The sequence below is a fragment of the Hemitrygon akajei genome, chromosome 5 (genome assembly GCF_048418815.1).
Source record: "Hemitrygon akajei chromosome 5, sHemAka1.3, whole genome shotgun sequence".
NCBI classification, from domain to species: domain Eukaryota; kingdom Metazoa; phylum Chordata; class Chondrichthyes; order Myliobatiformes; family Dasyatidae; genus Hemitrygon; species Hemitrygon akajei.
This window is the reverse complement of record NC_133128.1, coordinates 5,293,726-5,321,003: the sequence shown is the minus strand read 5'-3', so window position 1 is coordinate 5,321,003 and position 27,278 is coordinate 5,293,726. Positions and strand designations below refer to the sequence as shown.

The 27,278-nt window shown below is 46.0% G+C and overlaps 1 protein-coding gene across 2 annotated transcripts in view; it reads right to left on the bottom strand.

Moving 5' to 3' along the window:
- Positions 1 to 10,372: 10,372 nt before the first annotated feature.
- Positions 10,373 to 27,278, bottom strand: part of LOC140727463 (lipase member H-like) — a 38,049-nt gene continuing 21,143 nt past the window's right edge. The window contains exons 4-10 of one of the 2 annotated variants that reach the window (XM_073044778.1): positions 26,706 to 26,807; positions 22,199 to 22,288; positions 18,627 to 18,782; positions 16,708 to 16,800; positions 15,291 to 15,402; positions 14,315 to 14,488; positions 10,373 to 10,790 (exon numbers count right to left, since the gene is read on the bottom strand). In XM_073044778.1, coding sequence (XP_072900879.1) covers positions 10,703 to 10,790; positions 14,315 to 14,488; positions 15,291 to 15,402; positions 16,708 to 16,800; positions 18,627 to 18,782; positions 22,199 to 22,288; positions 26,706 to 26,807 — 815 coding nt within the window. In that variant the 3' untranslated portion in view covers positions 10,373 to 10,702. The remainder of the gene's footprint in view (positions 10,791 to 14,314; positions 14,489 to 15,290; positions 15,403 to 16,707; positions 16,801 to 18,626; positions 18,783 to 22,198; positions 22,289 to 26,705; positions 26,808 to 27,278) is intronic. The other variant, XM_073044779.1, reaches the window with a different exon arrangement.

Below are 27,278 nucleotides of genomic sequence, written 5' to 3'. Positions count from 1 at the left end.
GATGTGTGGGCAGGTTTTTAACACGGGGTGATGGGTTCCTGGAACAGGCTGCCACGGGTAGTGGTAGAGCAGAAAAAATCTTCAAGTCCTGTGGCGATGGGCGAGTGGCGAAGCAGCAGGTGTGGATACACTGGAAGCTGCAGTCACAAACCTGCACACAGGCGGCCCAGGGCATTGGGTCGTTCTCCGCCGGAATGAGGCAGCAGTGGAGCTCGGCAGCCCCCTGGGGTCTGAGCAGTCCTCTTTAGGAATCGCTCTGCTCACCTCCATGGAGGAAGGGGCTAGAAAAGGTGCCTCAAACATAGCCTGCTTCATCTTACCCTGGCCAGCACACCGCGGCTGAGGGGGATCCCACTCAGCGGTCGAACTACAAAGAAGATGAAAGTGAAGGTGCTCAACCTTAGCACGTGGATCATGCGCAGAGGAAACGCGCCACGCGCAAGGCTCGAGCTATCTCCACTTCCACTGCAGCACCTACCCTCATGTGTCCCACATGTCGGTGAGCTTTCAGGGCCTGGATTGGCCTCACCAGTCACCTCCGGACCCACACTCACAAACCCTCCACCTGACAGAAGTCGTGTTCGTCTTCGACTCCGAAGGACGAACAACAACAGCAGAGCAGATACAACAGAGGTTACAAGACTATTAGGAATATGAATGCACAGGGAATGGAGGGATCCAGATTGTGTGTGGGCAGGAGAGATTTAATGTGATTCAGCATCATGTTCAGTACAGAGTATGGGCCGAAGGGCCTGTACTGTCATACTGTTCTATATATTAATGACATAGAGGTAGAAGCTTAATGTGTTGCTAACTACCTCTAATAACCCACCTGCTCTCACCCATTCTCTCCCCACCGTCTCTGTTTTCTCTCTTTCCCTGTTCTGACAGAGAAGGCAGCCTCTCTCTGTTACCATGTGGATGAAACTACAAATATAACCTTCATTCAAATACCATCATTCCTTTGAGCTTAGAGTCAGAGAGCCCCACAGCACAAAAACTGACCTTTCAGCCAAATTAGGTGATGCCAAACTATCAACCCACAGCCACACCACACCCCTCCCTCCCCTGTACTTATCCAAACTTCTCCTAAATGCTGCAATTGAACTCACATCCACCATTTGTGCTGGCAGCTCCTTCCACACTCACACCACTCTCCGAGTGAAGTGATTCCCTTAAATATTTCACCTTTCACCCTCAACCCATGACCTCTAGTACTAGTCCCACCTAACTTCAGTGGAAAAACCCTGATTTCATTTACCCTAGCTATACCCCTCATAATTTTGCATACCTCTATCAGATCTCCATGGCTACCTGTGTGTGTCTGTGGGTGTGGTTGGGGGTGGGGTGGGGTTGGTGGTGGGAAGAAAGGGTTGAGTTTTGCTATTGCTGCTTGTGTTGTTCTGTGAACACTGTGGGCATACTATGTTGGCACCAGAATGTGTGGTGACACTTGCTAAGTTCAAAGTTCAAAACTTCAAATAAATTTATACAGCCCTGAGATTTTTCTTGTGGGCATTCACAATAAGTTCAAAGAAACACTATAGAATCAATGAAAAACCATAGCCAATGGGACGGATGTACAACCAATGAGCAAAAGACAACAACCTGTAAAGGTAACAAAAAGAAATAATAATAATAAATAAGCAATAATTGTCGAGAACACAAATGGAGAGACTTTGAAAATGAGTCCATAGTTTATGGAATCAGTTTGGTGTTGGAGTGAGTGAAGTTGAGTGAAGTTATCCCTTTTGGTTCAAGAGCCTGATGGGTGAGGGGTAATAACTGTTCCTGAACCTGGTGGGGTGAGTCCTGAGGCTCCTGTACCTTCCCCTTGACGGCAGCAGTAAGGAGAGAGCACGGCCCGGATTAGTTCTGCTGAGCATGATGGGCAGGCAATGTTGACACTGAAATGCGTAACAACACTTACGACCTCGATGTCGGACGTAGGCAAGGTAGGTTACTTCCTTCCCCCTCTAACAAAAATAGTGGGTACGACTGCAACACCAGTTTTCTGTTCTGGGTGTCAGATGTGGGGTGTCCAGGAGACCTCCAGCCTCCCGGATGGCCATATCTGCACCAGGTGCATCGAACTGCAGCTTCTTAGAGACCGCGTTAGGGAACTGGAGATGCAGCTCAATGACCTTCATCTGTTCAGGGAGAGCGAGGAAGTGATAGACAGGAGCTACAGGCAGGTGGTCACACTAGGGCCTGGGGAGACAGATAAGTGGGTGACTGTCAGGGGAGGAAAGGGAGGGCGTCAGGTAGTGGAGAGCATCTCTGTGGCTGTCCCCCTTAACAACAAGTACTCCATTTTGAGTGCTGTTGGGGGGAATCACCTACATGGGGAAAGCAACAGTGGCCATGCCTCTGGCACAGAGTCTGGCCCTGTGGCTCAGAAGGGTAGGGAAGGAAAGAAAAGAGGAGGGCAGCAGTGTTAGGGGAATCGACAGTTAGGGGATCAGTCAGGGGCATGAAAAAGAAATGCGGATGGCAGTTTGCCTCCCAGGTGCCAGGGTCCGGGATGTTTCAGATTGCGTCCACAATATCCTGAAGTGGGAAGAACAGCCAGAGGTTGTGGTACATATTAGTACCAATGACATAGGTAGGAAAAAGGGAGGAGATCTTGAAAGCAGAATACAGGGAATTAGGAAGGAAGCTGAGAAGCAGAATCTCAAAGGTAGTAACCTGGGAATTGCTGCCTGTGTCACGTGACAGTGAGTATAGGAATAGAGTGAGGCGGAGGATAAATGCATGGCTGAGGGGTTAGAGCAGGGGGCGGGGATACAGATTTCTGGATCGTTGGGACCTCCTTTGGGGCAGGTGTGACCTGTACAAAAAGGACGGGTTGCACTTGAATCCGAGGGGAACCAATCTCCTGGCAGGGAGGTTTGCTAATGCTTTAGGGGAGGGTTAAACTAGATTTGCAGGAGGGTGGGAACCAAAGTGAAGAGGCAGAGGATGGGGAGGTTGGAGCACAAGTAGAGACAGCTTGTAGGGAGTTTGTGAGGAAGGATAGGCAGATGTTAGAGCAAAGACACACTCAGCCTGATGGTTTGAGATGTGTCTGTTTTAATGGAAGGAGTATCATAAACAAGGTGGATGAACTTCGAGTGTGGATCAATACATGGAACAGTGACGTTGTGGCCATTACAGAGACTTGGATGTCTCAGGAGCAGGAATGGCTGCTGAGTATGCCAGGCTTTAGATCTTTCAAAAAGAACAGGGAGGGAGGCAAAAGAGGTGGGGGCATGGCATTGTTAATCAGGGATAGTATCACGGCTGCAGAAAAGGAGGAAGTCATGGGGGGATGGTCTACTGAGTCAGTGTGGGTGGAAGTCAGAAACAAGAAAGGGGCAATAACTCTACTGGGTGTTTTTATAGGCCCCCCAATAGTAACAGGGATATCAAGGAGCAGATAGAGAGGCAGATCCTGGAATGGTGCAATAATAATAGGGTTGTTGTGATGGGAGATTTTAATTCTTCTAATATTGATTGGCATCTCCTTAGAGCAAGGGTTTTAGATGGGGTGGAGTTTGTTAGGAGAGTTCAGGAAGGTTTCCTGATGCAATATGTAGATAAGCCAACTAGAGAAGAAGCTGTACTTGAATTGGTATTGGGAAATGAACCTGGTCAGGTGTCAGATCTCTCGGTGGGAGAGTATTTTGGAGGTAGTGACCACAAATCTATCTCCTTCACCATAGCGCTGGAGAGGGAAAGGAGCAGACAATTTGGGAAAACATTTAATTGGGGTAGGTGGTAATATGATGCTATTAGGCAGGAACTTGGGAACATAAATTGGGAAAAGATGTTCTCAGGGAAATGCACAGCAGAAATGTGGAAATGTTCAGGGAATGTTTGCATGGCGTTCTGCATTGGTATGTTCCATTGAGGCAGGGAAAGGATGGTAGGGTTAAAGAACCATGGATGTAGAACATCTAGTTAAGAAAAAAAGAAAAGCTTATGAAAGGATCAACTAACTAGGTAGTGTTAGAGCTCTAGAAAATTACAAGGTTACCAGGAAGGAGCTTAAGAATGAAATTAGGAGAGTCAGAAGGGGCCATGAGAAGGTCTTGGTGAGCCCAAAGGAAAACCCCAAGACATTCTACAAGTATGTGAAGGGCAAGAGGATGAGTCGTGTGGGAATAGAACTGATAAGGTGTGATAGTGGAAATGCGTGCAAGGAGTCAGAGGGGATAACGGAGGTACTTAATGAATACTTTGCTTCAGTATTCAGCAGGGAAAAAGACCTTGGCAATTGTGGGGATGACTTACAGTGGACAGAAACACTTAAGTATATAGATGTTAAGAAAGAGTATGTGCTGGAGCTTTTGAAAAGCATTAAGTTAGATAAGTCACCAAGATCAGATGAGATATACCTTCAGCTACTGTTGAAGGCGAGGGAGGAGATTGCTGAGCCTCATGTGATGATCTTTGCATCATCAATAGGGACGGGAAAAGTACCAGAGGATTGGGGGATTGCAAATGTTGTTCCCTTGTTCTAGAAAGGGAGTAGAGATAACCCAGGAAATTATAGACCAGTGAGTCTGACTTCAGTGGTGGGCAAGTTGATGGAGAAGATCCTGAGAGGCAGGAATTATGAGCATTTGGAGACATATAATCTGGTTAAGGATAGTCATCATGGCTTTGTCAAGGGCAGGACGTACCTTACGAGCCTGACTGAATTCTTTGAGGATGTAACAAAACACATTGATGAAGGTAGAGTAGTAGATGTGGTGTATATGGATTTCAGTAAGGCATTTGATAAGGTTCCCCAAACAAGGCTCCTTCAGAAAGTAAGGAGGCATGGGATCCAAGGAGACCTTGCTTTGTGGATCCAGAATTGGCGTGGCCACAGAAGGTGATGGGTGGTTGTAGATGGTTCGTATTCTGCATGGAGGTCGGTGACCAGTGGTGTTCCGTAGGGATCTGTCCTGGGACCCCTACTCTTTGTGATTTTTATAAATGACCTGGATGAAGAAGTGGAGGGATGGGTTAGAAGATTTGCTGATGACCCAAAGGTTGGGGTTGTTGTGGATAGTGTGGAGGGCTGTCAGAGGTTTCAGGGGGACATTGATAGGATGCAAAGCTGGGCTGAGAAGTGGCAGATGCACTTCAACCCAGATAAGTGTGAAGTGGTACATTTTGGTAGATCAAAATTAAAGACAGAATATAATATAAATGGTAAGACTCTTGGCAGTGTGGAGGATCAGAGAGATCCTGGGGTCCATGTCAATATGACACTCAAAGCTGCCGCACAGGTTAACACTGCTGTTAAGAAGGCGTATGGAGTATTGGCCTTCATCAACCATAGGATTGAGTTCAAGAACTGTGAGGTAATGTTACAGCAAAATAAGACCTTAGTCAGATCCCACTTGGAATACTGTGTTCAGTTCTGGTCACCTCACTACAGGAAGGATGTGGACATTATAGAGTGATTGCGGAGGAGATCTGCAAGGATGTTGCCTGGATTGGAGGGTGTACCTTATGAGAATAGGTTGAGTGAACTTGGCCTTTTCTGCTTGGAGTGACGGAGGATGAGAGGTGACCAGATAGAGGTGTATAAGAGGATGAGGGTCATTGATCGTGTGGATAGTCAGAGGCTTTTTGCCAGGGCTGAAATGGCTAACATGAGGGGTCATAGTTTTAAGCTGCTTAGAAGTAGCCACCGAGGGGATGTCAGGGGTAAGTTTTTCACACAGAGATTGGTGAGTATGTGGAATGCACTGCTGGCGGTGGTGGTGGAAGTGGATACAATAGGGTCTTTTAAGAGCCTCTTAGATAGGTACATGGAGCTTAGAAAAACAGAGGGCTATGCGCTAGAGAAATTCTAGGCAGTTGCTAGAGTAGGTTACATGGTCAGCACGACATTGTGGGCCAAAGGGTCTGTAATGTGCTGTAGATCTTCTATATTCTATGTTCTATGTTAACACTTGCGGGTTGCACCTAGCACATCTTCAGGTGTACTTGTTGTTAATACAAATGACACATTTCACTGTATGTTTTGATGTACATGTGAGAAATAAACTTAAATCTTGAATCATTAGTGTCTGTCTAAATGCTTTTTAAACATGATGATTCTATCTAATTCTACCACCATCTCTGGCAGCGAATTGCAGATACCAACCAGTCTCTGTGTGAAATAAAAATGACTCACTTCATTACCATACCCCCTCCTGTTACACATCCCAACTGATTCAGGTCATTATAATCTGCTGACTCAGGCGATGTACGGGGGCCACCAACTCTCTCAGGGCACATTACTGGAGGTTTCATCACATGACCATTTGTCCCACCTCCGCAGATTCACCATTGGCTGTCTGGCATATCTATCCTCACTATGCCCAGTTTCACATCAATCAGAAAGCATATCAACTTTCCCTTCCCTAATTGGATGCTTCTTCACACACTTCCCATGTTCACTGGGTAATTAATAAATGAATAGCAAATTATAAAAACATTCTTTCAAAATCGTTGCTTAAAGCCCTGAAGGTTTTCCTCTTACACTGAGGAGGTTAGTAGGCAAATTGTATGTAATTGGGTGGCACGAGTTTATGGGGCCAGACGGGCCTGTTGCCATACTGCATCTCTAAACAGATACATAAACTGATTGGTGTCACAGTAGTGTAACGGTTAGTATGATGTAGATTGATTGGTGTCACAGTACAGTTAGTGTGATGTAGATTGATTGGTGTCACAGTAGTGTAACAGTTAGTGTGATGTAGATTGATTGGTGTCACAGTAGTGTAACAGTTAGAGTGATGTAGAGAGATTGATTGGTGTCACAGTACAGTTAGTGTGATGTAGATTGATTGGTGTCACAGTACAGTTAGTGTGATGTAGATTGATTGGTGTCACAGTAGTGTAACAGTTAGTGTGATGTAGATTGACTGGTGTCACAGTAGTGTAATGATTAGTGTGATGTAGATTGATTGGTGTCACAGTACAGTTAGTGTGATGTAGATTGATTGGTGTCACAGTAGTGTAATGATTAGTGTGATGTAGATTGATTGGTGTCACAGTAGTGTAACAGTTAGTGTGATGCAGATTGATTGGTGTCACAGTAGTGTAACGGTTAGAGTAAGGCAGTTACAGATTGGGGCACTGGAGTTCTGTGTCTCTTCCAGTGGAATGCGTGAGGTACTCTACTTTCCTCCCACAGTCCAAAAACATGCTACCTAGGTTAACAGGTCATTGTAAATTGTCCCACAACTTGGTGAGGTTTAAATTGGGGTTGTCAGGGCTTGTTGTGACAGTGTAACTCAAAGGGCCAGAAGGGTCTCCTTTGCACTGTATGACTATGTAAAATAGATAGATTGATGATTGATAAATAAACGAGTGAGTGGATGGATGGATGGATGAATGAACAGGTAGATGAATAAATCAACAAACAAACATGTCCCAATGCCTGATCATGCTGAGGGATGTCCTGAGAATAGGAAAACACCTTAAAAAAGGAGAAACACTGCTCGTTCATTCCCATTGGAAATATTAACTGCAGCAGTCCTAATGAAGCGTCTTGGCTCGAACTGTTGACTGTTTATTCATTTCCAGCGTTCCTCTAGCATTTTGTGAGTGTGTGGTTTAACCCGGTAACCATTGTGCACAGACACTGCCCTCCAGTGGCAACATCCTTCACAGCAGAAGCCTTCTCTTCTCCACGACTGGTCGTGTCTAAACTGGAGAAGGGCGGGGAAATTTCACAGGGATGTTACCGGGATTAGAACACATTTATAAGAAATGACTGGACAGGCTGGGGTTGCTCTCCCTGGAGCAAAAGAGTTTATAAATTTCTGATGGTCAGAGATAAGCTGAGCGGTCAGTCTTTATCCCAGAGGAAAGATTTTTACTCAGTCCTAAAGATTTCCAGATTAGCTTTATTTGTCACATGTACTTTGAAACATATAGTTGTTTGTGCCATTTGTATCAACGACCAAAACAGTTCGAGGATGTGCTGGGGGCAGCCAACAAGTGTGGCCTCACTTCCAGTGCCCACATAACATGACCTCACTAACCCTAACACATATTTCTTTGGGACGTGGGACACACTTTCATAGGGAGGAAGGACAAACTCCTTACAGACAGCAGCCAGAATTGAACTGTGGGCTGGGAAGATTTGGAAGGCCCAAGATGAAGCAGGAGCTGGCAATCTGAGAACACTGCTCCCTCTCTATATTCGGGAAGAACTGGTCATCAGCCGTGAGATGTTCTCAGTGTGAACAAAGTGGTCCTCACCTCAGCCAGCCTCAGCTTCACCCTGCATTCCATTACAGATCCAGCTGTATTTGTCCCACGTACATTGGAACATCCAAAAAATAGTGAGATGCATCACTGCCTCATCGGCCAACACAGCATGAGAACATGCTGAGGGCAACCTGCAAACGATGCCACACATCCGGAGCCAAAAAAGTGTACCTACAACACATTTACCCCAATCCATACATCTTTGAAATGTGGGAGGGAACCAGAGCACCCAGAGGAAAGGCTGGGAGGAGGAGGAGCCAGGAGCAAGCTTAACATACTGGTGCTGTATGGTGTTACGCTAAGCACTACATTACTGTGCAGCACCCTTCAACACGTGACGTACATGTCCAGGGAAATGGAGGGGGCAAAGTGTACCCAGTGTAGCCCTCGAGATGGCCACTGTTGTGTGCGGCAGTGTGCAGAACCTTGTATACAATCGCCTAGTACTGAGGCTCGAGCTGTCCCCAGCCTTGCTGCCTTGCAATGCTCTTTCGTAGACAAGCTTGACCAGGAGTCCATCAGGATGTAACTTGGAATGTTCTGGATCACTGTGACAGAAGGTCACGGTAGAATGTGTTGGATAGTTTGCATTTCTGATTTGTCAGAAACATTTGGTAAAATAGAGTGCCTCATCGCCAGAACTCTCAAACACATATTGTAAGGGAAATGGCCTGACCAGGAATGGAACTCAGGTCACTCGACCACTGTAATATTGAGGACTGTGAGTGAACTCAGTTGCAGAAACCATGATGCTGACAGGAGTTAATATGCAGGTTCAAAAGCAAATTTGACTTTTTTGGCCAAGATGGGCAAAAACAGGCAACCAGTCCAACTCAAAAATGCAGTAATCCAAAGGCAAATTCAGTAATCCAAGAACTGGATGCACAAATAAGATCCAGAAATGGCAGGCAAGAAGCAGAGATTAAAAAAACACACACAAGAAAAAAAAAGTGGCTCTTACTACTTACAAGATCACACTTTAATACAGAGCAAAGTAAGGTACATGAAGCAGGGTTTAAATACGCAACTTGCAAATGTGAGGTGGTTCATTTTGGTCGGTCAAATATGATGGCAGAATATAGTATTAATGATAAGACTCTTGGCAGTGTGGAGGAGCAGAGGGATCTTGGGGTCCGAGTCCATAGGACACTCAAAGCAGCTGTGCAGGTTGACTCAGTGGTTAGAAGGCATACTGTGTATTGGCCTTCATCAATCGTGAGATTGAATTTAGGAGCTGAGAGGTAATGTTGCAGCTATATAGGACCCTGGTCAGACCCCACTTGGAGTACTGTGCTCATTTCTGGTCGCCTCACTACAGGAAGGATGTGGAAGCCATAGAAAGGGTGCAGAAGAGATCTACAAGGATGTTGCCTGGATTGGGGAGCATGCCTTATGAAAATAGGTTGAGTGAACTCAGCCTTTTCTCTTTGGAGCGATGGAGGATGAGAGGTGACCTGATAGAGGTGTATAAGATTATGAGAGGCATTGATAGCGTGTATATTCAGAGGCTTTTTCCCAGGGCTGAAATGGTTGCCACAAGAGACACAGGTTTAAGGTGCTGGGGAGTAGGTATAGAGGAGATGTTAAGGGTAGGTTTTTTACTCAGAGAGTGGTGAGTGCGTGGAATGGGCTGCCGGCAACGGTGGAGGAGGCGGATACGATAGGATCTTTTAAGAGGCTTTTAGATAGGTACATGGAGCTTAGTAAAATAGAGGGCTATGGGTAAGTCTAGTAATTTCTGAGGTAGGAACAGGTTCGGCACAACTTTGTAGGCTGAAGGGCTTGTATTGTGCTGTAGGTTTTCCATGTTTCTAAGTTAATTGGGAACATGTGCAGTCAATGATCAATAACAAGAGAGTCCAATCAGACTGAAAAAGCCCTTCGGGAACCATGTGTGCCCTTGCTGGTCAACCACAGAATATACCAGAGTTCTAACAGGACTGAGACCCCAGTTGGTTGGTGGTGAGACCTTCCAGTACAGTCGCAGTCTCCATCCCAGAGACTCTGCAGGTAGTGAAAACCTTGAGCAAAGCACACAAAATGCTGGAGGAAATGTGCTGTAATGCCCTGTGTTCTACGCACTATGTTCTATGCACTACATACAACAAATGAAGACAGTGCAGTCGAATTTTGCAAAATTGCAAGTTTTATGTGTCAGATACATTCTCAGCACAACTCCACCAAAGATGGTCCAAGCTTGGCTGCAAAAGCAGGAGAGTTGGGCATGGGGCTAGCAATCCCAACCCATAAAAAGTCAGAGCTACTGAACTGGCAACAGAAGCTCCAACGATCTCACCCTGGGAGAGGAAGAATACACCAAGATGGGCTACACCTGCAGACAGCTTGAAAGACTGGCCCAGGCAGAGGATTCTTGCAGCCTATGCTCCAGTAGGGGTGATGGGCTTAAGAAGAGAAGAAGGCATTCTGAGCACACAGGTGGTGGAGAAGGAGTTTTTCCCTACATCTCCTGCACCCCGCATTCGAAAGGCTGGACCTTCACTTCCTCGTCCCGCTCAAGAGCGACATCATACCTGCACAGGTGAGGCCTGCAAATAAGAGAGATCAAGACAGCAAACACTTTATTTGGATACTTTTGATCCTTGCTTTAATTTTTCCAACATGGAAATAGGCCCTTTGGCCCAGTTCATCCATGCTGATGGAGATGTGTCTGAGCTCGTCCCATCTGCCTGCGTTTGACTGTTATCCCTCTGAACCATTCCAATCCACGTATCGGTCCTAATGACTTCTAAATGGTATTGTACCCAACTCTACCACTTGTCTGGTAGCTCCTTCCATATACTCACCACCCTCTCTGTGGAAAACCTGTCCCCTCGGCCCCTTTCAAAGTTTTCTCTTCTCAACTTAAACCCATGCTTTCTAGTGTTAGACTTGCTACCCTGGGATAACTCCATCATGGACAGTCCCAAGCCCGGGTGCAAAAGGAGGAGGATTGGGCATGGGGTTAACAATGCCATCCCATAAAAACTCAGAGCTACGTAAACACCAGCAGATCTCATTCCTGGGATACACAAGAAGATGGGCTACACCTGGGGGCAAATTGAAAGACCGGCCCAGGACAGAGGACTCTGGTGAGCAGCTGGCAGGAACCTATGTCCCAGTGGGGATGATAAGCTTTAGTAAGTAGGTACCCTGGGATGAGGAATATTGAACTGTACACACAGGAAAAGGCCCTTTGGCCCACAATATTTTGCTCATCCAATTAAATTAGTAATCAAATGGCCAACTAAACTAATCCCTTCTGCCTACACCAAATGCCCATATCCTTCTATTTTCCTCACATTCATGCGCCTTTCTAAACATCTCTTTAAAGTCTCTAATGTATCTGCCTCCACCACCACCCCAGGCAGCTCATTCCAAGCACCCACCACACTGTGTAAAATAAAACTGAGCCTTCACATCCCCTTTAAAATTACCCCCTCTCACCTCTAATACCCCCTCTGCTATTAGACATTTCAACCCTGGGGAAAAGATACTGTCTGTCTAGTCTATCTATGCCTCTCATAATCTTATAAACCTCTGTCAGAACTCCCTTCAGTCACCTTTACTCCCGGGAAAACAGTCTCAGCTATCTGCTCTCTCCTCGTTAATGAAGCTCACTATACCAGGAACAGCCTCAAATCTTTTTTGCGCCTTGTCCAGTTTAAAGACTTCTCTCATCTGGTATCAAGGCTAAAACTTGGTATGGGTCCAAAATTTGTCTCTTTTGAACTGACCTTAGTTCCAATAAAGAGAATGCTGAAGTCAGTTCACCCTGTTTTTTAAAACTACAGTTCAGCCTACAATGTGCTGGTGGGAGGCATATAAAATTTTTAAAGGAATGGATTATCAGAATCTTTTCCCAAGGGTAGAGGGTATAAAAAAACAAGAGGGTGTGTATTTATAGTGAGAGGGAAGAAACTTAAAGGAGATCTGAAGGGATTTTATTTTCACAGAATTAAGGTGATATTTGTACTTGCTGCTAAGGAGGCGATGGAATCAGATAGAGTCACCACATTTACGAGACATTTAGACAATCATATCTAAACATAGAAGGAAACAGTCCCAGAGTGGGGAATGGGCCTAGTATACAGTACTGTGCAAAGGCCTTAGGTGTATATATCAGATGCCTAAGACTTTTGCACACTCCTGTATTTGTCAACGTGGAGGAGAGTAGTTTGTAAATCTGGAGGGAGCAAAGGATATTGGGAATGGCAAGGGTGGAAAGTGTGGGACAGATGGCAGAGAAGGAGTGCCAGGGTCAGGGAGATGGAGCGGGTGCAGACACACCCAGCCCCGAGACACCAGGCAAAGGTCATTTGATTCCAAACAATGGGTTTATTGATCATTACAGAATGTATCTCTGGCGTTTCCTGCTCCCTCCCCTCCCCCTCCCCCTTTTCCCAACCATGTCTCCCTTCTCCCTACCTCTTTCCCACTCTCAGTCTACAATAGAAACCTGTATCAGGACCAGGTTTGTCATCACTCACATACGTTGTGAAATTTGCTTTTTTATTGTAGCAGCAGTTCAATACAATATGTAAAATCAATACAGCACTGTGCAAAAGCCTTAGGGATCCTAGCTCTATATATATAATATTAGATAATATATATTATAATATATTTAGATGATATCTATTAAATAATAGATATTATACTATATATATACAAGATGGGTGAAAAGGTTGGCAGGGGTGCGATGGGTCGAAGGGCCTGTTTCTGTGATGCACCACTCTATGACTCCATCATAACTCAATATGTTAAACCCCTCCATACAAAATGCTGTGATACCAATAAAATGGCATCAAGATGCTGAATCAGTTGAACTAATAATTAAACACCTAACCAAACCAGTCCTTTCAACATGTCCATATCCCTCTTATCTACACAGCCATGTGCTTATCCAAAACCCTCTAACGCAGCTGCTGTCCCCACCACCCCGGCAGCATATTCCAGGCACCGACCACTGTGTAAAAATACTTGCCCTTCACACCTCCTTTGAAATTACCCCCTTCACCATAAATGCACACCCTCTAATACTAGACATTAGACCTGGGGTAAAAGACACAGTCTGCCCTACCTTTGCCTTTCATAATCCTGTAAACTTGTATCAGATCTCCCCTCAGTTTCTGCCACTCCAGACAAAACAATCCGGTTATCCAAACTCTTCTAAAAGAACATGCCCTCTAACTCAGGCAGCATCCTTTTTAAAAAAAAGATAATCTTTAAAAAGAAACTGCATCCTATCGAAAGCCTCCATATTCTTCCCACAACTGGGCAACTAGAACTGGGTGCAATACTCCAGCCGTGGCCTAACCAGGTTTATAAAGCTGCAACGTAACTTTCCCAAGTCTGGAGCTCAGTGACTTTACTAAGAAAGGCTAGCATGCCATAAACCTTCTTCACCACCTCCTGTCAAGCATGCAGCCACTTTCAAGGAGCTGTGGACTTGGACCAGAACATCCTCCTATACATGAAGGGTCCTGTCATTAACTGTGTACTGCGCCTTTACGTTTCATTTCTCAAAGTGCAACACCTCACAACTGTATCCTTTGGCAATCTGCTACACTGTCCACAACTCTGACAATCTTTTTGATTAAGTTGCCCATCAGATCCCTCTTAAATTTTCCCCTCTCAACTTGAACCTGTGCCTTCTGGATTTTGGTTCATTCTCTCCGGATAAAAGATCATATGCATTCACCCTATTGATGCCCCTCATCTACCACAGAATCATGGAGAACTACAGCACAGAAACAGGCTGTTCTACCCATCTAGTCCCTGCCATACTATTATTCTGCCTTGTTCCAATGGCCTACACCTGGATTACAGCCTTCCATTCCCCTCCCATCCATGCACCTATCTAAATTTCTCTTCAATGTTGCAATCGAGTTCTTTCCCCTTTCTCATTGTCCCTCTTTCTCTCTCTTCTCTCGCTCTCTGTTCCCCTGTTTGCTCTCCATCCTCCTTTGCTCTCTCCATTTCTCTCTCCTTGTTCTCTGGCCCTTTCTACCAGATTCTACCTGCTGTCCCAGACCCAAGCCCCCATTCCTCCCAGAGCCTCAGAATGCCTGACCTGTCGGGATGACTCAGTGACCTCAGCTCGAGGCGGAGGATTCCCAGTGTCAGCTTGTGCTCCACCACATGTGCTGAGCTGTATTTGAGCGAGATTCTAGTGATATTCTTCAGGTCTTTGTCCACACTTACAAGGAAAGTCACTTTCCTGAACCGTTCAAAGGTTTTTGCAGAGCTGTAGAAACAAAGCAGGAATCAAAAGGCATCAAGCACCATTGCTCCATCTGCAAGATCCCCGTAGTCAACCATTTTAGAACATCAAACATAGAATAATACAGCACAGGACATTCGACCAGCCATGTTGGACAAGCTAGAAGCCAGGTGGCTGGGGGAGGGGAATGAAGTAAGAAGATGGGAGGTGATAGGTGAAGCCAAGTGGGTGGAGGTGGAGGAGGGGGATGCAGTCAGAAGCTGCGAGGTGATAGGTGGAGAAGATAAAGGGCTGGAGAGGGCTCTGATAGGATAGCTGAGAGGACCATGGGAGAAAGGGAAGGAGAAGGGGCACCAGGGGTAGATGATAGGTAGGTGAAAAGAGGTAAGAGGCCAGAGCAGGGAATTGAAGAAGAGGGAAGGGAGAGGGGAAAATTACCAAAAGTTAGAGAAATTGATATTCGTGCCATCTGGTTGGAGGCTACCCAGATTAAATATGAGGTGCTGCTCCTGCAACCTGAGAGTGGCCTCATCATGGCAGAAGAGGAGACCAGGGACCAACATGCCAGAATGGGAATGGGGATAGGAATTGAACTGGTCGGCCACTGGGAGCTCCTACGGACAGTAAGATGGTAAGCTGTGCTGAGGTCAAAAGTCCATCTTGTCATACTAGGGTCCCATCCAATAGTCTAGTAACAGTGGGATAGAAGCCGTTCTTAAGCCTGGTTGATACAGGAGCAAGGAAGGAAGTAAAACCGGGAAGAATTGAAACATAGACCCTGGATGGAATAAGCAGCCAGAGATTTCTGTGGAAAACATATACTCACTGATTGTCTTTGGATTTGACCTTGAGTCCATTTCCATCTGCTAGTTCAATCGTAATGTAGCCTTTTCGAGCATTTTTGTTCCAAGGGATGATGACCAAGAGGTAATAATACACTGTGTAACACAAATACAGGGGATATGGTTACAAGTGTGCCCAGTCTCCTCATTAGATTCGGAATCATATATTTATCACATGTACATCAAAACACATGGTGAAATGTGTCAATTGCATTAACAACCAACTCAACCAAGGATGTGCTGGGGGCAGTCCACAAGTGTCACCACACATTCCAGCATTGACGTAGTGTGCCCACAATGCTCAGCAGAACAGCACAGAACACAGGAGCAACAGAACAACAACAGCCAAGCATTGACCCTGGATCAACCCCAACACACGCCGGTGACAACAAATCAGGGTGCTAGATGAGGACCTAAAGTCCGGGCCTCAAACTCTCAACTTGCCAATGACAGGACTCGGAACACTGGGCTGGTTTTGTGATTCATGTACCCAGGGAGGTGCGTCGCTAAGGGTGAGGGATGAGAAGCTAACGTTGCTTGTGCTGAGGCTTTTAGGCAGGAGGTAGTTTTAGGGTTGACTTTTTGGTCAAGAGCAGATTGAGATGAGTGAGACTCCTCCCCCTCCCCACCACCCCATTCTAACCAATTTTTACAGGAGCACCATCAAGAGCGTCCTGTCCAGTTGGAACGGGAGTTGTAAGGCAACTGACTGCAAGTCCCTACAAAGGATTGCTGAGAGGATTATCGAGCTCTCTCTTCCACCCATCAGAGATATTCATCAGGAACACTGAACACTTTATCAAGGATCCTTCCCGTCATCCAACAATCCTTTTGACCCCCTACCATGAGATAGGAGGTACCGCAGCATTACGACAAGAACTGTTAGGGTGGGAAGCAGCTTCTTCCCCCAGGCCATAAAGAAACTAAACTCCCAGCCACTACCCAGGTCTCACAACGCATGAAGCACAAGTCTCGTTATACTGTTTACTTCTTAACCTGTGTTGCAAATACACTTCATTATTTATAAACTCTTCTTGGTCTTCTCAGGTACCAATTTTTACCAACATTTCAATGACAAACTCTGCTATCTTCATCGATGTACCCAGCTGGAAACCCGAGAAGAGTTTATACATCATATACACCAGGAAAGCACCAGATCCTTTTTCACCTTATTACTTGTGAATTAGCTAGTGGTAATGTAACTTTATGAGTTATATGTAGTACGTTGTACAATCTGTTCCGGGGGAAACGTTATTTCATTTGGCAGTATCCATGTGTATGGTTGAACGACAATAAACTTAAAGTTAGAGAGGAGGTGGTGTGGATGGTGAGACAGAACAGGGGACAAAGTTCCAGGGTGGGGTGGGGGACCAGCGGTAGTTGCAGCAGATAACTACTTACTACAGAACGGTTCCTCGGAGGAAGTTTGAAAGAAAACTTTATTCGGAAACCCCATGACACTGCTGCTGTTCGCCCACTTGTCGAGATGATAGCCTGCAGTCCAAAGCAGACAAGTTAACAGTGAGGATTAGTGAACAACAGGACTATGATGCCACAGTCAGCAGAAGGCACAATGCAGGGCAGAGGCCCCAGACAGCCATGTGAGTAACTACTCCTGACCAATGTAGAGTGTTTCACTCTACCAGTCTGTCCTTGACCTCGGGACATAGAGTCATAGAACACTGCAGCACAGAAACAGGCCCTTCAGCCCATCTAGTCTGTGCCAACCATTAATCTGCCTAGACCTGTCATCATGCACCTGGACCACACCCCTCCCATCCACGTACCTATCCAAAATTCTCTTAAATGTTGAAATCGAACCTGTATCCACCACTTCCACAGGCAGCTCGGTCCACACTCTCACCACTCTGAGTGAAGAAATTCCCCCTCATGTTCCCCTTAAACATTTCATCTTTCACCCTTAACCCATGACCTCTAGTTGCAGTCTCACCCAACCTCAGTGAAAAAAGTTTGCTTTCATTTACTCTATCTATACTCCCCATAATTTTGTATTCTTCTATCAAATCTCCCCTCTATCTTCTACGTTCCGGGAATAAAGTCCTCAGCATCTCAAACTAGTGAATGCTGAAGGAAGGTGCAGGGAGGGAGGGAGAAACCAGGAAAAACCCTGTCAACTGTGCCAGTGACACCAGCCACCTCCCTCCCTGACACTCTAAACAACTTCTATGCACCACAACACCAGCCATGAACGTTACTGCACCGCCCAGGTAAGCAGCCACTGGCTGTAACAGCGGCAGATGTCGGAAGGACTCTACAGAGTCAACTCCTGTAAGGTGGCAGGGCTAGGCCGAGTTCTCAGGGAGTGTGTGCACAAGCTGATCGATATCTTTATGGACATCTTCAACACTCCACTCATCCAGACTGTTGTCCACACATGCTTCAAATCAGCCATCTTCATCCCTGTAGCAACGAACTCTACACCTTCAGAACTCAATGGTTACCACCCAGTGGCACTGATGCCAATTGTTATGAAGTGCTTTGATAGTAACACAAATCAAAAACTCCATTCCTAACACACTGGACACGCACCAAAATTCTTACTGATGGAACCACTCTACGACAGATGCCATAACATCTACCATGCCCCTGGCCCTGACACACAGAAAACAAGGACACTTATGTCAGAACGCTCTTTCTGGATTTCAGTTGGGCATTCAACACTACTGGTGAACAATCTCACATTCCCCGCTCTAGATACACCTCTGTGCAACTGGGTGTCGGACTTTGTAATAAACAGACCTCAGATAGAGAGCACAACCACTCCTCCTCACCCCCACACCCATCATCCTCAGCATGGGAGTACTGAGCCCTCTGCTGTAGACTCTGCTCACGCACAACGCCGTGGCCAAACACCCAAGTAATCACATTGTCAAGTTTGCCGATGACACAACAGTGGTGGGGCTCATCACCAACGATGATGAGATGGCCGACAGAGAGGAGGTGGAAGCAGATGAGGCCAAGTGCCAGGCATCGTCTTCCTTCATGCCAACAAGTCAAAGGAGATGGTTATTGACTTCAGGAAAGCTCACATCACTCACACGCCTGTTTACATCTGTGGCACAGGAGTGCAAATGCAATAGTTTCAAAGTGCTAGGGGTGCACCTACACGGTCAAGAAAGCTCACCAGTGTATCTACAACACGTGGGGAGGGGGAGGGGGAGGTCAGGGAAGGAAAAAGAGGGAACGAGGGGGAGATGGCTAGCTTATTGGCACAGTGAATACATCCCTCGACAGGCATCTGTGTCGTCAGATGTGGTGAAGTGGCTACTGACAAGAAGCCCTGGAAAGACATTCCTTACCGAATATTGGATAGGTGCTGTCGCGCTGTGTGCAACGACCATCCAGGAATTCTGCATATGATCCACAAGGATAGTTGGTGATGTTGCATGGCGAGTTCATGGAGCTTATGTACAGATAGACTGACCTCTGATGGTCACACACCATATATTTCTTTCCTGAGACAGCCAAAGGACACATGGTTACTCCAAACCTGACTTCTGAGGCCCGTGACTAGTGGGTTGCCCCAGGGGCAAGTGTAGGGACCTCTGTTATTCATCGTTTATCTGAACGTACGTGGTAAAATTATCAAGTTTGCTGATGATAATAAATTAGCCAGTCTTGTTGATGGTGAAACAGTTTACAATTAAGAATAAAGAATCTAGATCAGTTAGGGCTATTTGGAGATAGAGTGGGGAGTAGGCCCTTCTGACCTTTCAAGCTACACCCCCCAGCAACCCCTGACAACTCTGACTTATATAACCATATAACAATTACAGCACGGAAACAGGCCATCTCGGCCCTTCTAGTCTGTGCTGAACGCTTACTCTCACCTAGTCCCACCTATCTGCACTCAGCCCATAACCCTCCATTCCTTTCCTGTCCATATACCTATCCAATTTTACTTTAAATGACAATACTGAACCTGCCTCTACCACTTCTTCTGGAAGCTCGTTCCACACAGCTACCACTCTCTGAGTAAAGAAATTCCCCCTCATGTTACCTCTAAACTTTTGCCCCCTAACTCTCAACTCATGTCCTCTTGTTTGAATCTCCCCTACTCTCAACAGAAAAAGCCCTTCCACATCAACTCGATCTATCTCCCTCATTATTTTAAATACCTCTATCAAGTCCCCCTCAACCTTCTACGCTCCAAAGAATAAAGACCTAACTTTTTCGATCTTTCCCTGTAACTTAGGTGCTGAAACCCAGGTAACATTCTAGTAAATCTTCTCTGTACTCTCTCTATTTTGTTGACATCTTTCCTATAATTCGGTGACCAGAACTGTACACAATACTCCAAATTCAGCCTTACCAATGCCTTGTACAATTTTAACATTACATCCCAACTCCTATATTGAATGCTCTGATTTATAAAGGCCAACATACCAAAAGCTTTCTTCACCACCCTATCCACATGAGATTCCACCTTCAGGGAACTATGCACCATTATTCCTAGATCACTCTGTTCTACTGCATTCTTCAATGCCCTACCATTTATCATGTATATCCTATTTGGATTATTCCTACCAAAATGTAGCACCTCACACTTATCAGCATTAAACTCCATCTGCCATCATTCAGCCCACTCTTCTAACTGGCCTAAATCTCTCTGCAAGCTTTGAAAACCTACTTCATTATCCACAACGCCACCTATCTTAGTATCATCTGCATACTTACTAATCCAATTTACCACCCCATCATCCAGATCATTAATGTATATGACAAACAACACTGGACCCAGTACAGATCCCTGAGGCACACCACTAGTCACCGGCCTCCAACCTGACAAACAGTTATCCACCACTACTCTCTGGCATCTCCCATCCAGCCACTGTTGAATCCATTTTACTACTTCTATATTAATAGCTGACGATTGAACTTTCCTAACTAACCTTTCGTGCAGAACCTTGTCAAAGGCCTTACTGAAGTCGATATAGACAACATCCACTGCTTTACCCTCGTCAACTTTCCTCATAACCTCTTCAAAAAATTCAATAAGATTTGTCAAACATGACCTTCCACATACAAATCCATGTTGACTGTTCCTAATCAGACCCTGTCTATCCAGATAATTATATATACCATCTCTAAGAATACTTTCCATTAATTTACCCACCACTGATGTCAAACTGACAGGCCTATAATTGCTAGGTTTACTCTTAGAACCCTTTTTAAACAATGGAACCACATGAGCAATACGCCAATCCTCCATTTCTAATAATCCCCATTTCTAATGACATTTGAAATATTTCTGTCAGAGCCTCTGCTACTTCTACACTAACCCGCCTCAAGGTCCTAGGGAATATCCTGTCAGGATCCAGAGATTTATCCACTTTTATATTCCTTAAAAGCGCCAGTAATTCCTCCTCTTTAATCGTCATAGTTTCCATAACTTCCCTACTTGTTTCCCTTACATTACACAACTCAATATCCTTCTCCTTAGTGAATACCGAAGAAAAGAAATTGTTCAAAATCTCCCCCATCTCTTTCAGCTCCACACATAGCTCTCCACTCTGATTCTCTAAGGGACCAATTTTATCCCTCACTATCCTTTTGTTATTAATATAACTGTAGAAACTCTTCGGATTTATTTTCACCTTACTTGCCAAAGCAACCTCGTATCTTCTTTTAGCTTCTTTTAACTTCTTTCTTAAGATTCTTCTTACATTCTTTATGTTCCTCAAGCACCTCATTTACTCCATGCTGCCTATATTTATTGTAGATATCTCTTTTTCCTAACCAAGTTTCCAATATCCCTTGAAAACCATGGCTCTCTCAAACTTTTAACCTTTCCTTTCAACCTAACAGGAACATAAAGATTCTGTATCCTCAAAATTTCACCTTTAAATGACCACCATTTCTCTAATACATCCTTCCCATAAAACAAATTGTCCCAATCCACTCCTGCTAAATCCTTTCGCATCTCCTCAAAGTTAGCCTTTCTCCAATCAAAAATCTCAACCCTGGGTCCAGTCCTAACCCTAACCTAACCTAATCACGGGACAATTTACAATGAGCAATTAACCTACTGTACGGTACATCTTTGGTCTGTGGAAGGAAACCGGGGGACCTGGGACCTGGAGAAAACCCACACACCCCAGAGGGAGGACATATTTTTGACATAGTATCATGAATGGCCGGGCACTGAGGAGTGCTGTGGAACAGAGGGACCTGGAAGTACAGGTGCAGTTCACTGAAAATAGCTGCTCAGGTAGTCAGGGTGGGGCAGAAGCTGTCTTCATCAGTCAGAGCATGGGGTTTAGAGTAGGGACATTATGTTGATGTTATGTTGCTCATAAGGCCTCACTTGGAGTAGTGTGTATGGTTCTAGTCACCCTGTTATAGAAAAGGCATGGTCAAGCAATCCCCTCTCCTCTCTCCTCTCTCCTCCCCTCCTTTGTCCGCCCCTCCCCTACCCTCCCCTCTCCTCTCCTCTCCTCCCCTCTGTTGTAGATGTACTGGTGAGGGTGCAGAAGAGATTTACAGGGATGCTGCCTGCTCTGCAATTTTAATATAGGCATACAGCGCGGTAACTGGCCTATTACACCCATGTGACCACTTAACCATCTAACCTGTACGTCTTTGGAATGCGGGAGGAAACCAGAGCACCCAGCGGAAACCCACGAGGTCTCGGGGAGATCAAACAGACGGCGGCGGGAATTGAACCCAGGTCACTGATGCTGTAATACGCTACCGTAACATCCCACAAGGACCTGAGTTCCAGGGAGAGATGGGCCGTGCCGGATCTTTGTCCCCCGGACTGCAGGAGAATGAGGGGTGATGTCACAGAAATCCTACGAGGAGCAACGAGTTATCGACAATGTTGCAATAAGTAGACAGTAATAAGGATGAAGCTGAAGCCAATACAAACCGCTGAGGATGGTCGCAGGACAGCCTGGCTGGTCAGTCCCTCCATTAGCGTAATAATCTATGTGCCCCAAAAAGTCTCGGTAGCCAAGAGCTGCAGACAGAAATACGTCTTAAAAGTCATTTTATAATCTATTTGCTATCGACATGGTAACGAGACAATCTTCAAATATGGAACAGAGGGATGGGGGATATACCTTCACCCAGTAACCCATCCCTCCACACCCCCAACCACCACTATTTAATAACTTCCTGTCAGAGTCACCTTACGTACAGACACTCCTGTGCCTGGCATCACTTTTGGACAGGTACTGTATATACTGTAACTGTCACAGAGCCATAGCAAAGAACAGCATTGAAACAGACCCTTCAGACCATCTAGTCTGTGCCAGACGATTTAAATTACCTCTACCCAATGACCTGCAGCCACACCATAGCCCTCCATACCGCTACCACCCATTCCCTATGCAATCTTCCCTTAAACAGTGAAATCAAGCTTGCATGCACCACCTGTGCTGGCAGCTCCATCCCTATTCTCACCATCTTCTGGTGTATTTAGCTATCTTACGTTTATTGTGCTTTTATTATTAGTTTGTTCTTTATCTGATCGTTTTTCTTTTGATCTGCAACAGATCTGGAGTAACAATTATTTTGTTCTCCTTTATACTTCTGTACGGGAAATGACATTAAACAATCTTGGATCTTGAATCTTAATATAACATTCAGGGTTCCACAGCTTTTCATAATCGACCGAAATTATTGTCAGAATGCACCCCCCACACCCCTCCCCTCCCACACATCTGTGTGTTCACGTGTAAAGGATGAAGTCAACAGGAGTATTCCCCCGCCCCATCTTTACATAAACCCCAATGTGTCCATGTGTAAATGGTGACGTCGACAGGAGTATTCCCCCGCCCCATCTTTACATAAACACCAGTGTGTCCATGTGTAAATGGTGACGTCGACAGGAGTATTCCCCCGCCCCGTCTTTACATAAACCCCAGTGTGTCCATGTGTAAATGGTGACGTCGACAGGAGTATTCCCCCGCCCCATCTTTACATAAACACCAGTGTGTCCATGTGTAAATGGTGACATCGACAGGAGTATTCCCCCACCCCATCTTTACATAAACCCCAATGTGTCCATGTGTAAATGGTGACGTCGACAGGAGTATTCCCCCGCCCCGTCTTTACATAAACCCCAATGTGTCCATGTGTAAATGGTGACGTCGACAGGAGTATTCCCCCACCCCATCTTTACATAAACCCCTATGTGTCCATGTGTAAATGGTGACGTCGACAGGAGTATTCCCCCACCCCATCTTTACATAAACCCCAATGTGTCCATGTGTAAATGGTGACGTCGACAGGAGTATTCCCCCGCCCCATCTTTACATAAACCCCAATGTGTCCATGTGTAAATGGTGACGTCGACAGGAGTATTCCCCCGCCCCATCTTTACATAAACCCCTATGTGTCCATGTGTAAATGGTGACGTCGACAGGAGTATTCCCCCGCCCCGTCTTTACATAAACCCCAATGTGTCCATGTGTAAATGGTGACGTCGACAGGAGTATTCCCCCGCACCATCTTTACATAAACCCCAATGTGTCCATGTGTAAATGGTGACGTCGACAGGAGTATTCCCCCGCACCATCTTTACATAAACCCCAATGTGTCCATGTGTAAATGGTGACGTCGACAGGAGTATTCCCCCGCACCATCTTTACATAAACCCCAATGTGTCCATGTGTAAATGGTGACGTCGACAGGAGTATTCCCCCGCCCCATCTTTACATAAACCCCAGTGTGTCCATGTGTAAATGGTGACATCGACAGGAGTATTCCCCCGCCCCATCTTTACATAAACCCCAATGTGTCCATGTGTAAATGGTGACGTCGACAGGAGTATTCCCCCGCCCCATCTTTACATAAACCCCAGTGTGTCCATGTGTAAATGGTGACGTCGACAGGAGTATTCCCCCGCCCCGTCTTTACATAAACCCCAGTGTGTCCATGTGTAAATGGTGACATCGACAGTATTCCCCCGCCCCATCTTTACATAAACCCCAGTGTGTCCATGTGTAAATGGTGACGTCGACAGGAGTATTCCCCCGCACCATCTTTACATAAACCCCAATGTGTCCATGTGTAAATGGTGACGTCGACAGGAGTATTCCCCCACCCCATCTTTACATAAACCCCAATGTGTCCATGTGTAAATGGTGACGTCGACAGGAGTATTCCCCCGCCCCATCTTTACATAAACCCCAGTGTGTCCATGTGTAAATGGTGACGTCGACAGGAGTATTCCCCCGCCCCATCTTTACATAAACCCCAATGTGTCCATGTGTAAATGGTGACGTCGACAGGAGTATTCCCCCGCCCCATCTTTACATAAACCCCAATGTGTTCATGTGTAAATGGTGACGTCGACAGGAGTATTCCCCCGCCCCATCTTTACATAAACCCCAATGTGTCCATGTGTAAATGGTGACATCGACAGGAGTATTCCCCCGCCCCGTCTTTACATAAACCCCAGTGTGTCCATGTGTAAATGGTGACGTCGACAGGAGTATTCCCCCGCCCCGTCTTTACATAAACCCCAGTGTGTCCATGTGTAAATGGTGACATCGACAGTATTCCCCCGCCCCATCTTTACATAAACCCCAGTGTGTCCATGTGTAAATGGTGACGTCGACAGGAGTATTCCCCCGCACCATCTTTACATAAACCCCAATGTGTCCATGTGTAAATGGTGACGTCGACAGGAGTATTCCCCCACCCCATCTGTACATAAACCCCAATGTGTCCATGTGTAAATGGTGACGTCGACAGGAGTATTCCCCCGCCCCATCTTTACATAAACCCCAGTGTGTCCATGTGTAAATGGTGACGTCGACAGGAGTATTCCCCCGCCCCATCTTTACATAAACCCCAATGTGTCCATGTGTAAATGGTGACGTCGACAGGAGTATTCCCCCGCCCCATCTTTACATAAACCCCAATGTGTCCATGTGTAAATGGTGACGTCGACAGGAGTATTCCCCCGCCCCATCTTTACATAAACCCCAATGTGTTCATGTGTAAATGGTGACGTCGACAGGAGTATTCCCCCGCCCCATCTTTACATAAACCCCAATGTGTCCATGTGTAAATGGTGACATCGACAGGAGTATTCCCCCGCCCCGTCTTTACATAAACCCCAGTGTGTCCATGTGTAAATGGTGACGTCGACAGGAGTATTCCCCCGCCCCGTCTTTACATAAACCCCAGTGTGTCCATGTGTAAATGGTGACGTCGACAGGAGTATTCCCCCGCCCCATCTTTACATAAACACCAGTGTGTCCATGTGTAAATGGTGACGTCGACAGGAGTATTCCCCCGCCCCGTCTTTACATAAACCCCAGTGTGTCCATGTGTAAATGGTGACGTCGACAGGAGTATTCCCCCGCCCCGTCTTTACATAAACCCCAGTGTGTCCATGTGTAAATGGTGACGTCGACAGGAGTATTCCCCCGCCCCGTCTTTACATAAACCCCAATGTGTCCATGTGTAAATGGTGACGTCGACAGGAGTATTCCCCCGCCCCGTCTTTACATAAACCCCAGTGTGTCCATGTGTAAATGGTGACGTCGACAGGAGTATTCCCCCGCCCCGTCTTTACATAAACCCCAGTGTGTCCATGTGTAAATGGTGACGTCGACAGGAGTATTCCCCCGCCCCATCTTTACATAAACCCCAGTGTGTCCATGTGTAAATGGTGACGTCGACAGGAGTATTCCCCCACCCCATCTTTACATAAACCCCAGTGTGTCCATGTGTAAATGGTGACGTCGACAGGAGTATTCCCCCGCCCCATCTTTACATAAACCCCAGTGTGTCCATGTGTAAATGGTGACGTCGACAGGAGTATTCCCCCGCCCCGTCTTTACATAAACCCCAATGTGTCCATGTGTAAATGGTGACATCGACAGGAGTATTCCCCCGCCCCATCTTTACATAAACCCCAGTGTGTCCATGTGTAAATGGTGACGTCGACAGGAGTATTCCCCCGCCCCGTCTTTACATAAACCCCAGTGTGTCCATGTGTAAATGGTGACGTCGACAGGAGTATTCCCCCGCCCCATCTTTACATAAACCCCAATGTGTCCATGTGTAAATGGTGACGTCGACAGGAGTATTCCCCCGCACCATCTTTACATAAACCCCAGTGTGTCCATGTGTAAATGGTGACGTCGACAGGAGTATTCCCCCGCACCATCTTTACATAAACCCCAGTGTGTCCATGTGTAAATGGTGACATCGACAGGAGTATTCCCCCGCCCCGTCTTTACATAAACCCCAGTGTGTCCATGTGTAAATGGTGACGTCGACAGGAGTATTCCCCCGCCCCGTCTTTACATAAACCCCAGTGTGTCCATGTGTAAATGGTGACGTCGACAGGAGTATTCCCCCGCCCCGTCTTTACATAAACCCCAGTGTGTAAAGAATGAAGTCGGCTGGAGTACCGTCAACATCTGTGTGTAGGACATCGACCAACATAGCATCAGAGGGATCCAACCTGTCATCCTTTCCTTTCTCTCTAAACAGAGGGCCAGCTGGATCAAGACCTGTCAACAAAAACAGGAAACTGGCAAACAAGTTCACAACAAGTTAAAGTCAAATAATTATCAATGTGTGTATATGCCATTTAGTCTCAGTCAACTCCTCAAATAATAATATTATTATTTCTAACAAATCTCCCTTCGGCCTCCGCTGATCTGGAGAAAGCAGCCTCAGCTTCTCCAGCCTCTTCTCATAAGTCATAGGAGCAGGATTAGGCCATTCAGCCCATCAAGTTTGCTCCACCATTCCATCATGGCTGATCCTGGATCCCACTCAATCCCATACACCTGCCTTCTCGCCAAATCCTCTGATGCCCTGACCAATCAGGAAGCTGTCAATCTCTGCCTTAAGTATACCCATGGACTTGGTCTCAACCACAGTTTGTGGCAGAGCATTCCACAGATTTACTACTTCGGGCTAAAAATATCCCTCCTTACCTCTATCCTAGAAAGTCACATCTCAATTTTGAGGCTGTG